At 44.3% G+C, this 14498-nt stretch overlaps 1 protein-coding gene across 1 annotated transcript in view; it reads right to left on the bottom strand.

Annotated features, from left to right (window-relative positions):
* Window positions 1-5046: 5046 nt before the first annotated feature.
* The window catches only part of LOC138638318 (E3 ubiquitin-protein ligase siah2), an 83723-nt gene continuing 74271 nt past the window's right edge, over window positions 5047-14498 (bottom strand). The window contains exon 2 of the mRNA XM_069727527.1: window positions 5047-6157. Within this exon, the coding sequence (XP_069583628.1) occupies window positions 5600-6157 (558 nt within the window). The 3' untranslated portion in view covers window positions 5047-5599. The remainder of the gene's footprint in view (window positions 6158-14498) is intronic.

Here is a 14498-nt window from a genome sequence, read left to right as displayed (position 1 = left end):
GAGGATTCTTCAGACACCGAACAGCTCAACTGCAGTGTCAAAATCTCTACTGGTGATGAGTGAGTATAGCCATTGCTCGGGTGACCTCCGAGTATTTGTTAGTGTTCGAAGATTTAGTTTTCATCACCTCAGCTAAATGATTTACAGCTACTAGCCAGCCTCATTTCATGTGGGGGTTGCCTGGTTGCTAGGGAATCCCCACTCAGGCTGGCTACTAGCTGTAAATCATTCAGATGAGGTGATGAAAACTAACTCTCCGAGCAGTCAAATACTCGGAGACCACCAGAGCAACGAGTTTACTCGCTCATCACTAATCCCTACCTAATGCTGCCGTTTCCGTAGGTTTCACTCCGGGCATTGGGTAGGATGGAATCTGGATCGCTGCTCAGGTTACACATCAGATTTACTTTCCAGTGGGTGAATGAGATTGTGTGTGGATTTCCCTTACAGGGGTGGAACGAAGGCAAAGCAATTTACTCCTAGCTCCCTATATATTCCCATAATTCTAAGCCATTTTCTAATATACCGTACTTTTATTAAAAGTTTCCTACTGTCCCCAATCTACACAAGCTGCTTTTGTATTGTTTTATTCCAATCTGATGACAATATATTTGAGTAATACCAGTGCATACTGGGATACTAAAAAGCAGCATCATTGGGGGAGAGCATACCCCTAAAATCAACTTCTTAGCCCCAAATTCTTACTAACCTACTAGAATCTCAGACAAGATGTGCAGCCACGCTGCTTCAGACGTGCTATGCAAGGACAATGCGAAAAACAATAATCCACGTGGATGACTGGGCCAGATAAGTACTAATTTTATACAGGTTTGGACGCATTAACACCCAGGTCATTAGTGATAATCCCGACCTGTATGGCTCTATACCATTAGGCTCCATCGATAAGTCTGTACAGTTTGTCGGGTGCTATTTCCATCAGTTTTTAATCCTTGTGTTATCCATTTCTTTAGTATACCCAAAGACAGTTGTTTCAAGCCTCTTCTAAGTGAACTACAGAAAACAGAACACATGTATGTAGTCAGGGAAATATACTAAAAATAATAAATATGGCAGGAAAAAAAACGTCACAAAATAAATATTTGATCTACGGTAATAGTCATAAGACTCCAATAAAGTTAATGGAACTAGTCTCTGGAAATAAAGCAATCACTCGGTTAATTTCTTTGTTTTCACTGATGTTTTGCAGAATTTGTCTGACAACTAGAACCATCAGTTTTTGGGCTCGCACTCATCTGTATTTATAAAATCTGTCCAATGTTGTTCCTGATAAGTCTGATGAGTGTCATGCGATTTTGATCACCTAGCATCCCAATGCAATCAGCTATACAGCCTGGTCCAAGTGCCCCAAAAAGGGACCGCAGATGGAGACTAAGCAGCAAATAGATGGAGATATCTAAGCGTATGCTCTTATTTCAGTGGACGGAGGTTTTCACAATAGATTATCTAGTAACATTCAAAGTAGAGAAAAAACTGCACATAATAAAATGCTTGGATGCGATGAGACTGTGGTGAGAATAGCAGAACAGTTAAAGATGGATGAACAGAAAGAAAAATTGTAATTTTACCAATTACCATGTCCCTTTAAAAAGGTCAGCCTGCTGTAGAAAACACATTTTCCTATGATCTATTGAAATTACTAACTTACCAAATCTGTGTACCCCTTCCAAAACCTGTCTGTCTACCCCTACCTTCAGGGAGAACTTTGTAATGATTAAAGTGTTATTGGCACATTCAGCAAAAGGACCTGCATCGATCGTACATTTATGGGATAGCCCATGGATATGGTGGCGCTGCAAAAAAAACACGAAAAACACCACACACTAAGCGCTGCTGCTTTCTATGTGCGGCCTCCACCTACTTATTTAAAAAGGTACTTCATAAATTTGCTTAAGAGGGAACCTGTCTCCACAAAAAAAAAAAACCATCTGCAGATGTGGGGTTAATAGCATTACTAACCTGCTCAGCGCCCGCAAGTAGCCCAATGCTGTGGGGAGAAAATTAAACTTTATTCCCGCCAGCATCATTAGTCTTCCGGTCGCAGTGGCAGAGTTGGCACGGGTTCAGTAACCGGGGGTGCGGTTACAGCCGCCACGCTGTGTGCACAATGTGCTGACAAACCAAATGCTGCCGGGGTTGTAACGTTCATTCTCTCCCTGCAGCGTACGGCCAAGTGCAAGTGCCGGGCAGGTTAACAATACTACGTATTAACCTGCAGATTAACCCAATATCTTCAGGTTAATAGTGTTTTTTTCTGGTGACAGATTCCCTTTAACTTTAGATTGTCCCATAGCCAGAAAAAGGTGTGAAAAATTATTCCAGACAGAGACAGAAAAATACTAAGCGCTCATATAAGTGTAAATTCAAAGGCGACTTAGGCTGCATTAACAGCCATTGTATAAAGCTCATTCTTTTTCTTTTTTAAACCTGTTGCAATCAGCTGGCTCACAGATGATGGCACAACTAATGCAAAAGTTGCCATTAGTCCTCCTCCACCCACCCTCCGTTTTAAACCTCGGCCTAAGGCCAGAACCCAACACTTCAGAAAGTCATTCTCAGGCCACCGGACCACCACCTGCACCACTCCAGTGCTCCGGCCAGGTGGGAATTAGCCCAATGGAAACAATAAGATCAGATCCTCCATTATTTTACATCCCGTGTTTTAGTTAAAGGTTGGATGAAAACCAAGACGCAGTGCCGGACATATGTGCAGGGGGAACTTGAAATTATCAATTTGGTAGAACTGTCAATTTTATTTTTTTTTTACCTTGACTGCTACAAACAATCATGCATAATAGTAAAAATACCATTTCTTACCTATTACATTTCTAACTTGCAGGCTATACTTTTAAAAAGAACCTTTCATGTAAAAAAACAAAAACAGAAAAAAACTTGCAAATACAGAATATGCTGATTAATAGCGCTCTGATGCAGGTCAGCGCCTGCACTGAGAGCCCCACTGCCGGGAGGAAATTAACTTATTCCTCCCGTCAGCCTCAGGCTTTCAGTCACGGCTAAGTGCATAGTGAGCGGAGGCTGAAACCATGCCCTGGCACCGACTGATGCTTAGCATTAGAACTGGATGTCAGTCAGTGCCAGGGGTGTGGTTACAGCAGCTGCTGACTATGCACCGAGAGAGGTGACTGAAGCCCCACTTCTGACTGAAAGCCTGAGGCTATGTGCACACGTTGCGGATTGGTGTGCAGAATTTTCAGCACTTTTTGCAAAATCCACAGGTAAACCACAATGCGGATTACCCACAGATTTACCACAGTTTTTGTGCGGATTCCACCTGTGGTTTTACACCTGCGGATTCCTATTGAGGAGCAGGTGTAAATCGCTGCGGAATCCGCACAAAGAATTGACATGCTGCGGAAAAAACACTGCTGCGTTTCCGTGCGTTTTTTTCCGCAGCATATGCACTGCAGATTTTGTTTTCCATACGTTTACATGGTACTGTAAACCACATGGAAAAAAGCTGCAGATCCGCAGCGTCAAATCCGCTGCGGATCTGTAGCAAAATCCGCAACGTGTGCACATAGCCGGAGGCTGCCAGAAGCAATAAATTAATTTCCTCCCGGCAGTGGGGCTCTCAGTTTGGGAGCTGAGCAGCTTCAGAATGCTATTAATCTTCTAAATCAACCCCATACCTGCAGGTTAATACAAATTTTACATGATAGGTTCCCTTTAACCCCTTCATGACCTTGGGATTTTTCGTTTTTGTGTTCGTTTTTCACTCCCCTCCTTCCCAGAGCCATAACTTTTTTTATTTTTCCGTCAATATCACCATGTGAGGGCTTATTTTTTGCGGGACGAGTTGTACATTTGAACAATATCATTGGTTTTAGCATGTCGTGTACTAGAAAACGGTAAAAAAAAAATTCCAAGTGCGGTGAAATTGCAAAAAAAGTGCAATCCCACAAGTGTTTTTTGTTTGGCTTTTTTGCTAGGTTCACTAAATGCTAAAACTGACCTGACATTATGATTCTCCAGGTCAGTACGTGTTCATAGACACCTAACATGACTAGGTTATTTTTTACCTAAGTGGTTAAGTGGTGAAAAAAAAATTCCAAACTTTGCTAAAAAAAAAAAAAAAAAAATTGCGCCATTTTCCGATACTCGTAGCGTCTCCATTTTTCATGATCTGGGGGTCGGGTGAGGGCTTATTTTTTGCGTGCCGAGATGACGTTTATAATGATAGCATTTTGGTGCAGATACGTTCTTTTGATTGCCCGTTATTGCATTTTAATGCAATGTCGCGGCGACCAAAAAACGTAATTCTGGCGTTTCAAATTTTTTTCTCGCTACGCCGTTTAGCGATCAGGTTAATGCTTTTCTTTAATTGATAGATCAGGCGATTCTGAACGCGGCGATACCAAATTTGTGTAGATTTGATTTTTTTTTAATTGATTTATTTTGATTGGGGCGAAAGGGGGGTGATTTAAACTTTTATATTTTTTTCACATTTTTTTAAACTTTTTTTTTTTTTATTTTTGCCATGCTTCAATAGCCTTCATGGGAGGCTAGATGCAGGCACAACACGATCGGCTCTGCTACATAGCAGCAATCTGCTGTTCGCTGCTATGTAGTAAAAATCAGGTGTGCTGTGAGCGCCGACCACAGGGTGGCGCTCACAGCTGCCGGGGATCAGTAACCATAGAGGTCTCAAGGACCTCTATGGTTACAATACTGAAGCATCGCCGACCTCCGATCATGTTACGGGGGTCGGCGATGCCGTCATTTCCGGCCACCCAGCCGGATGCGGTAGTTAAATGCCGCTGTCTGCGTTTGACAGCGGCATTTAACTAGTTAATAGGCGCGGGCAGATCGTGATTCTGCCCGCGACTATTACGGGCACATGTCAGCTGTTCAAAACAGCTGACATGTCCCGGCTTTGATGCGGGCTCACCGCCGGAGCCCGCAGCAAAGCGGGGCTTCTGACCTCGGACGTACTATCCCCTCCGAGGTCAGAAAGGGGTTAAGTTTATAGTTATAATGCAGATCGTCCAGTCAACTCAAACAGAAAAATTCCCACAGAATTAATTTTATTGGAGATGGTCAAAAATACAACTCAACAAAACTGAAGGCAAACTAGGTTGACATTCCTGGATGAAACATTGCAAAGTGTGTGCTTTAATATAAAGACATGAAATAAACAAATTGGACTCTGGCACATAGAAAATTTGGTCAATACATCGCCCACAAAACATTACACAGCAATGCTCTGCTGAACGCGGTTCATTTGCACATACAAAACATGACCTTTTTATGACACGTAAACGCCATGCATTGAGGCTGAGATTTCTCCTCCTGTAATTTTTTTTTTCTGAAATCTCTTCTCATCAATTAAAAAGGAAAGTCATTTTATTTGGGAAAAAATTTAAAGGAAAAAAATAAAAACTTTTCGGGTAATAATCAATAGACTTTCATAAAATTCAACTACATCCAGTCTCTAGAAAAGGTTGGCAATGATAACTGGAAAAAAGTGAGTTCACTTTATTAAAATATAAAATGTGGACAGCACTTCCAAATGAGCCACATAAATATCTACCTTCATTACAAAGAACACAAAAAACTAAGATCACGGACAACAAGTAGATATGGTCACGTTGATGCCCAGGTTCCCATTATCAGCAAAAAGATGTGCAATAGCTGTGTCAAAAACTAAACAATCACTGTTCATGATGGCTGCCGCAACTCCATCGTGGATGGATCTCGGTGTGGCTTCCCAGGTTAGACGTCTACGGTTTCCATTCAGCTCAAGTCTGTAGGCAAAGTTTTCAGCCTGTTTTCGTGTCCCTATCAAGAGGACGATGGCAAAGAACTGCTGGTGTCCTTCATACTTCTCTTGTTTCTCCAGAACCAACATAAAGTGGTGGCTGAAACAGAACTGCATCATGACCCAGTCAACAGCTCCTGGCAAGTTAATGTCGGTAGCAAGGAAGACTATGTCTTCTCCTTGAAGTGTGGTAATGCTCTTGTGAGCATGGGTGAGGTGGGGCATAACCGCTTCCAGTGAACCTTGCCATTTGCACGAAGCTCCAGGGCAGGGGCAGGAGTAGGGGCGATATTCACAGATGTCCTCATGTTCAGGTTTTTCTGTGTGATGTAGAGACAGAGAGCATCCGGTAGAAGAATACTAGAAAAGAATAAAGCAATATAGTATTAAATAAAGCATTGATGGCCACATATAAAGGATCAATGTATGACTTGTGGGCTCACAGCATCCCAAACAGGGAACATAAAACTGATGACGACAATGATATGAACATGCAAATACTGAACCAAGTGCACAGCCACCATCTACAGTAGTTTCAAACATTCAGTGTTTTTTTTTCCCTGTTATCCACATCTGTAAAAATTAAACTTGTAATACAATCCCCAAGGGTGAACTCACCGAGTTCACTCACTGAGCTCAGCGTTGCAGTGAGACTTTTTCTCACGGAGCGAGCATTGATCTCAATGAAGTCACCGCAATTCATTTGCCCGGCTGGGAACACAGCCTGAGTGACCAGCTGTAACCTTGATGACATCACCACCAGTCACTGCGGCTCACAACAGCTTATTTTCCAATGGTTTTCAGTCTGGTTGGTCCCATCTTGGCACTGTCCAGGTTCAAAACATTTATTGCAGACATGGATTACAGCGTAGGACAGAACGTCGGACGGGATATGCTTATTTTTTTATTTATTTTAACAGGAGACAAGGGCTTCATGGGCATTAGCCAAGTATTATTGCTGTTTACTTAATAATAATAATAAAATTAATATTATTATTATTATTTTTTTTTTTTTTTACAGGGGATGAGGGCTTCTATGGAATGGTCATAAGGTTAGAATAACTCTGCTTGTTATGTTTAAAGAAAAAAAGTAAAAATTGTGTGTCTATTTCAAAATAAGGGACTTTATTCTTGTTATGTGATTATTTACAATACAACTATAGGATTAGTAATGGAGAGGAGTCTTACAGACATTCATTGCTAACCTGTGGGCTTGATGTCACCTGACAATGCAAAGGTGCCATTATCCAAAATAATAATACCTCACTTGCCACTACAACAGGGCAAGTGGGAATAGATAGGAAAAGAACAAGAACTGGATGCACCTTTTCTGGGGCAGCTGCAGGCTGCTATTAGGATGTGGGGAAAGGGTGGCAATATCCATAGCCCCTTACCAGCCTGAGAATAACAATCCCCAGCTGTCTGCTTTAGCTCGGCAAATAAATCTGAAATTTGACAAATGTAAAAGAAAAGTTAGCTATTTTCAAACTTTGAATGATTATCTCTTTAGTTTAACACAAAACATAACCTAAATTTACCATTATCATAAAGTATAATGTGTCACGAAAAAACAATCTCAAAGTCACTGGAATTTGTTGAAGCGTTCCAGAGTTATTATCCTATAAAGTGACACTGGTCAGATTTTTTAAATTTGGCTCTGTCACTAAGGGGTCAAGCTGAGCACTACATACTAGTTGAGATATGCCAACTGCAGCTCATGAATCTGGCTGTTACAAAAATGCATAAACATCGAAGTACTAGTGCTGTGGTAGGCTCTCATTTTATACTCTTATAAAGTGAACCTGTCAGCAGGATTTTGCTAACTAAACCAAGTAAATTACAGGCATTGCTTTAGACCAGGAAGAGACCTGCTTAACCCCTTCCCGACCTGTGACACAGCGTATGCGTCATGAAAGTCGGTGCCAATCCGACCTGTGACGCATATGCTGTGTCACAGAAAGATCGCGTCCCTGCAGGCCGGGTGAAAGGGTTAACTCCCATTTCACCCGATCTGCAGGGACAGGGGGAGTGGTAGTTTAGCCCAGGGGGGGTGGCTTCACCCCCTCGTGGCTACGATCGCTCTGATTGGCTGTTGAAAGTGAAACTGCCAATCAGAGCGATTTGTAATATTTCACCTAAAAAAATGGTGAAATATTACAATCCAGCCATGGCCGATGCTGCAATATCATCGGCCATGGCTGGAAATACTAATGTGCCCCCACCCCACCCCTCCGATCGCCCCCCCAGCCCCCCGATCGGTGGTCCGCTCCCCTCCGTCCTGTGCTCCGCTCCCCCGTCCTCCTGTCCGCTCCCCCGTGCTCCAATCACACCCCCCCGTGCTCCAATCAAACCCCCCCGCACTCCGATCCCCCCCCGTGCTCCGAACCACCCCCCCTGCACACCGATCCCCCCCCCCTGCACACCGATCCACCCGCCCGCACACCGATCACTCTCCCCCATGCTCCGATCCCTCCCCCCCCCGTGCTCCGACGCCCCCCCGTGCCCCGATCTCCCCCCCCTGTGCCCTGATCTCCCCCCCTTATACTTACCGATCCTGGCGAGGTCCGTCAGTCTTCTTCCCCGAGCGCCGCCATGTTCCAAAATGGCGGGCGCATGCGCAGTGCGCCCGCCGAATCTGCCGGCCGGCAGATTCGTTCCAATGTGAATTTTGATCACTGTGATATAATCTATCACAGTGGTCAAAATAAAAAAACAGTAAATGACCCCCCCCATTTGTCCCCCATAGATAGGGACAATAATAAAATAAAGAATTTTTTTTTTTTTCACTAAGGTTGGAGTTAGAACTAGGGTTAGGGTTAGGGTTAGGGGTAGGGTTAGGGGTAGGGGTAGGGGTAGGGTTAGGGGTAGGGTTAGGGTTAGGGGTAGGGTTAGGGTTAGGGGTAGGGGTAGGGTTAAGGGTAGGGTTAGGGTTAGGGTTTCGGTATGTGCACACGTATTCTGGTCCTCTGCGGATTTTTCTGCAGCGGATTTGATAAATCCGCAGTGCTAAACCGCTGCGGATTTATGGCAGATTTACCGCGGTTTTTCTGCGCATTTCACTGCGGTTTTACAACTGCGATTTTCTATTGGAGCAGTTGTAAAACCGCTGTGGAATCCGCAGAAAGAAGTGACATGCTGCGGAATGTAAACCGCTGCGTTTCCGTGCAGTTTTTCCGCAGCATGTGTACAGCGATTTTTGTTTCCCATAGGTTTACATTGAAATGTAAACTCATGGGAAACTGCTGCGGATCCGCAGCGTTTTCCAAAGCGTGTGCACATACCTTTAGAATTAGGCTATGTGCACACGGTGCGGATTTGGCTGCGGATCCGCAGCGGATTGGCCGCTACGGATCCGCAGCAGTGTTCCATCAGGTTTACAGTACCATGTAAACCTATGGAAAACCAAATCCGCTGTGCCCATGGTGCGGAAAATACCGCACGGAAACGCTGCGTTGTATTTTCCGCAGCATGTCAATTCTTTGTGCGGATTCCGCAGCGTTTTACACCTATTCCTCAATAGGAATCCGCAGGTGAAATCCGCAGTAAATCCGCAGGTAAAACGCAGTGCCTTTTACCCGCGGATTTTTCAAAAATGGTGCGGAAAAATCTCACACGAATCCGCAACGTGGGTACATAGCCTTAGGGTTAGGGTTGGGTTGGAATTAGGGTTGTGGTTAGGGTTAGGGGTGTGTTGGGGTTAGGGTTGTGGTTAGGGGTGTGTTGCAGTTAGGGTTGTGGTTAGGGTTACGGCTACAGTTGGGATAAGGGTTAGGGGTGTGTTGGCGTAAGAATTGAGGGGTTTCCACTGTTTAGGCACATCAGGGGGTCTCCAAACGCAACATGGCGCCACCATTGATTCCAGCCAATCTTTTATTCAAAAAGTCAAATGGTGCTCCTTCCCTTCCGAGCCCCGACGTGTGCCCAAACAGTGGTTTACCCCCACATATGGGGTATCAGTGTACTCAGGACAAACTGGGCAACAATTACTGGGGTCCAATTTCTCCTGTTACCCTTGAGAAAATAAAAAATTGCTTGCTAAAACATCATTTTTGAGGAAAGTAAAATGATTTTTTATTTTCACGGCTCTGCGTTGTAAACGTCTGTGAAGCACTTGGGGGTTCAAAGTGCTCACCACATATCTAGATAAGTTCCTTGGGGGGGTCTAGTTTCCAAAATGGGGTCACTTGTGGGGGGTTTCTACTGTTTAGGCACACCAGGGGCTCTGCAAACGCAACGTGACGCCCGCAGACCATTCCATCAAAGTCTGCATTTCAAAACGTCACTACTTGACTTCCGAGCCCCGACATGTGCCCAAACAGTGGTTTACCCCCACATATGGGGTATCAGCGTACTCAGGACAAACTGGGCAACAATTACTGGGGTCCAATTTCTCCTGTTACCCTTGAGAAAATAAAAAATTGCTTGCTAAAACATCATTTTTGAGGAAAGAAAAATGATTTTTTATTTTCACGGCTCTGCGTTGTAAACGTCTGTGAAGCACTTGGGGGTTCAAAGTGCTCACCACATATCTAGATAAGTTCCTTGGGGGGTCTAGTTTCCAAAATGGGGTCACTTGTGGGGGGTTTCTACTGTTTAGGCACACCAGGGGCTCTGCAAACGCAACGTGACGCCCGCAGACCATTCCATCAAAGTCTGCATTTCAAAAGTCACTACTTCCCTTCTGAGCCCCGACGTGTGCCCAAACAGTGGTTTACCCCCACATATGGGGTATCAGCGTACTCAGGAGAAACTGGACAACAACTTTTGGGGTCCAATTTCTCCTGTAACCCTTGGGAAAATAAAAAATTCTGGGCTAAAAAATTATTTTTGAGGAAAGAAAACGTATTTATTATTTTCACTGCTCTGTGTTATAAACTTCTGTGAAGCACTTGGGGGTTCAAAGTGCTCACCTCACATCTAGATAAGTTCCTTTCGGGGTCTAGTTTCTAAAATGGGGTCACTTGTGGGGGGTTTCTACTGTTTAGCCACATCAGGGGCTCTGCAAACGCAACGTAACGCCCGCAGAGCATTCCATCAAAGTCTGCATTTCAAAATGTCACTACTTGACTTCCGAGCCCCGACATGTGCCCAAACTGTGGTTTACCCCCACATATGGGGTATCAGCGTACTCAGGAGAAACTGTACAACAACTTTTGGGGTCAAATTTCTCCTGTTACCCTTGGGAAAATAATAAATTGCAGGCTAAAAAATCATTTTAGAGAAAATAAAATTTTTATTTTATTTTCATGGCTCTGCGTTATAAACTTCTGTGAAGCACTTGGAAGTTCAAAGTCCTCACCACACATCTAGATTAGTTCCTTTGGGGGTCTAGTTTCCAAAATGGGGTCATATGTGGGGGATCTCCAATGTTTAGGCACACAGGGGCTCTCCAAACGTGACATGGTGTCCGCTAATGATTGGAGCTAATTTTCCATTTAAAAAGCCAATTGGCGTGCCTTCCCTTCCGAGCCCTGCCGTGCGCCCAAACAGTGGTTTACCCCCACATATGGGGTATCAGCGTACTCAGGACAAACTGGACAACAACATTTGCGGTCCAATTTCTCCTATTACCCTTGGCAAAATAGGAAATTCCAGGCTAAAAATCATTTTTGAGGAAAGAAAAATTATTTTTTATTTTCATGGCTCTGCATTATAAACTTCTGTGAAGCACCTGGGGGTTTAAAGTGCTCAATATGCATCTAGATAAGTTCCTTGGGGGGTCTAGTTTCCAAAATGGGGTCACTTGTGGGGGAGCTCCAATGCATAGGCACACAGGGGCTCTCTAAACGCGACATGGTGTCCGCTAACAATTGGAGCTAATTTTCCATTCAAAAAGTCAAATGGCGCGCCTTCCCTTCCGAGCCCTGCCGTGTGCCCAAACAGTGGTTTACCCCCACATATGAGGTATCGGCGTACTCGGGAGAAATTGCCCAACAAATTTTAGGATTCATTTTATCCTATTGCCCATGTGAAAATGAAAAACTGAGGCGAAAAGAATTTTTTTGTGAAAAAAAAAGTACTTTTTCATTTTTACAGATCAATTTGTGAAGCACCTGAGGGTTTAAAGTGCTCAATATGCATCTAGATAAGTTCCTTGGGGGGTCTAGTTTCCAAAATGGGGTTATTTGTGGGGGAGCTCCAATGTTTAGGCACACGGGGGCTCTCCAAACACGACATGGTGTCCGCTAACAATGGAGATAATTTTTCATTCAAAGAGTCAAATGGCGCTCCTTCCCTTCCGAACCTTACCATGTGCCCAAACAGTGGTTTACCTCCACATGTGAGGTATCGGTGTACTCATGAGAAATTGCCCAACAAATTTTAGGATCCATTTTATCCTGTTGCCCATGTGAAAATGAAAAAAATTGAGGCTAAAAGAATTTTTTTGTGAAAAAAAAGTACTTTTTCATTTTTACGGATCAATTTGTGAAGCCCCCGGGGGTTCAAAGTTCTCACTATGCATCTAGATAAGTTCCTTGGGGCGTCTAGTTTCCAAAATGGGGTCACGTGTGGGGGAGCTCCAATTTTTAGGCACACGGGGGCTCTCCAAACGTGACATGGTGTCCGCTAAAGAGTGGAGCCAATTTTTCATTCAAAAAGTCAAATGGCGCTCCTTCCCTTCCAAGCCCTGCCGTGCGCCCAAACAGTGGTTTACCCCCACATATGAGGTATCAGCGTACTCAGGACAAATTGGACAACAACTTTCGTGGTTCAGTTTCTCCTTGTACCATTGGGAAAATAAAAAAAATGTTGCTAAAAGATAATTTTTGTGACTAAAAAGTTAAATGTTCATTTTTTCCTTCCATGTTGCTTCTGCTGCTGTGAAGCACCTGAAGGGTTAAAAAACTTCTTGAATGTGGTTTTGAGCACCTTGAGGGGTGCATTTTTTAGAATGGTGTCACTTTTGGGTATTTTCATCCATATAGACCCCTCAAACTGACTTCAAATGTGAGGTGGTCCCTAAAAAAAATGGTTTTGTAAATTTCGTTGTAAAAATGAGAAATCGCTGGTCAAATTTTAACTCTTATAACTTCCTAGCAAAAAAAAATGTTGTTTCCAAAATTGTGCTGGTGTAAAGTAGACATGTGGGAAATGTTATTTATTAACTATTTTGTGTCACATAACTCTCTGGTTTAACAGAATAAAAATTCAAAATGTGAAAATTGCGAAATTTTCAAAATTTTCGCCAAATTTCCGTTTTTATCACAAATAAACGCAGAATTTATTGACCTAAATTTACCACTAACATGAAGCCCAATATGTCACGAAAAAACAATCTCAGAACCGCTAGGATCCGTTGAAGCGTTCCTGAGTTATTACCTCATAAAGGGACACTGGTCAGAATTGCAAAAAACGGCCAGGTCATTAAGGTCAAAATAGGCTGGGTCATGAAGGGGTTAAAGGCTGCTGCGAAGCTCAAAGTGTCTCTCTCTGCCTCTATGACAAAGAACAGGTTTGTGCTTCGGGCGGCCTATGGGCAGGTCTTTCCTTGGTTTCTCTGGCTTAGAGCAGGAAGATAAGACTGCCTACAGTCCCGGTCTGGAGCACGTGCATCTCATTAACTGAACGTTTCTAAGGGTACCGTCTCACAGTGGCACTTTTGTCACTATGACGGTACGATCCGTGACGTTCCAGCGATATCCATACGATATCGCGGTGTCTGACATGCAGCAGCGATCAGGGACCCTGCTGAGAATCGTACGTCGTAGCAGATCGTTTGGAACTTTCTTTCGTCGCTGGATCTCCCGCTGTCATCGCTGGATCGGTGTGTGTGACACCGATCCAGCGATGCGTTTGCTTGTAACCAGGGTAAACATCGGGTTACTAAGCGCAGGGCCGCGCTTAGTAACCCAATGTTTATCCTGGTTACCATCGTAAATGTAAAAAAAAACCAAACAGTACATACTTACATTCCGGTGTCCGTCAGGTCCCTTGCCATCTGCTTCCCGCACTGACTGACTGCCGGCCGTCAAGTGAAAGCAGAGCACAGCGGTGATGTCACCGCTGTACTTTACGGCCGGCAGTCAGTCAGTGCGGGAAGCAGACGGCAAGGGACAGACACCGGAATGTAAGTATGTAGTGTTTGTTTTTTTTTACGCTGGTAACCAGGATAAACATCGGGTTACTAAGCGCGGCCCTGCGCTTAGTAACCCGATGTTTACCCTGGTTACCCGGGGACCTCGGCATCGTTGGTCGCTGGAGAGCTGTCTGCGTGACAGCTCTCCAGCGACCACACAACGACTTACCAACGATCACGGCCAGGTCGTATCGCTGGTCGTGATCGTTGGTAAATCGTATAGTGTAACGGTACCCTAAGGCCGGCGTCACACTGGCGTTTAAAACGGCAGAGTGCAATGCGAAAAAAAAAAAGAAAAAAAAAAAAAAAAATCGCATTGCACTCGGACCAATGTTAACATATGGGGCCGCTCCCAGCAGCCGACTTTACGTCGGCCGTTTTTCTCGGTCCGAGACAATCGCAGCATGCTGCGATTGTCTCGGACCAAGGAAAACTCTCGGCTCACTCGCACCCATATAAGCCTATGGGTGCGAGTGAGACAGCGCACACCACTCGGATAACATCCGAGTGCTGTGCGTTATAAGCGGACCCGGCAATGGAGGAGATTGAGAAATTCATTTCTCCGCCTCCTCCGCAGCTGTGCTCCGATCCTCCCTGTGCGAGAGAATCGGAGCACAGACGCAT

The sequence above is a fragment of the Ranitomeya imitator genome, chromosome 5, assembly GCF_032444005.1.
Source record: "Ranitomeya imitator isolate aRanImi1 chromosome 5, aRanImi1.pri, whole genome shotgun sequence".
Classification (NCBI taxonomy): Eukaryota; Metazoa; Chordata; class Amphibia; order Anura; family Dendrobatidae; genus Ranitomeya; species Ranitomeya imitator.
This window is presented reverse-complemented; position numbering and strand designations above follow the sequence as displayed.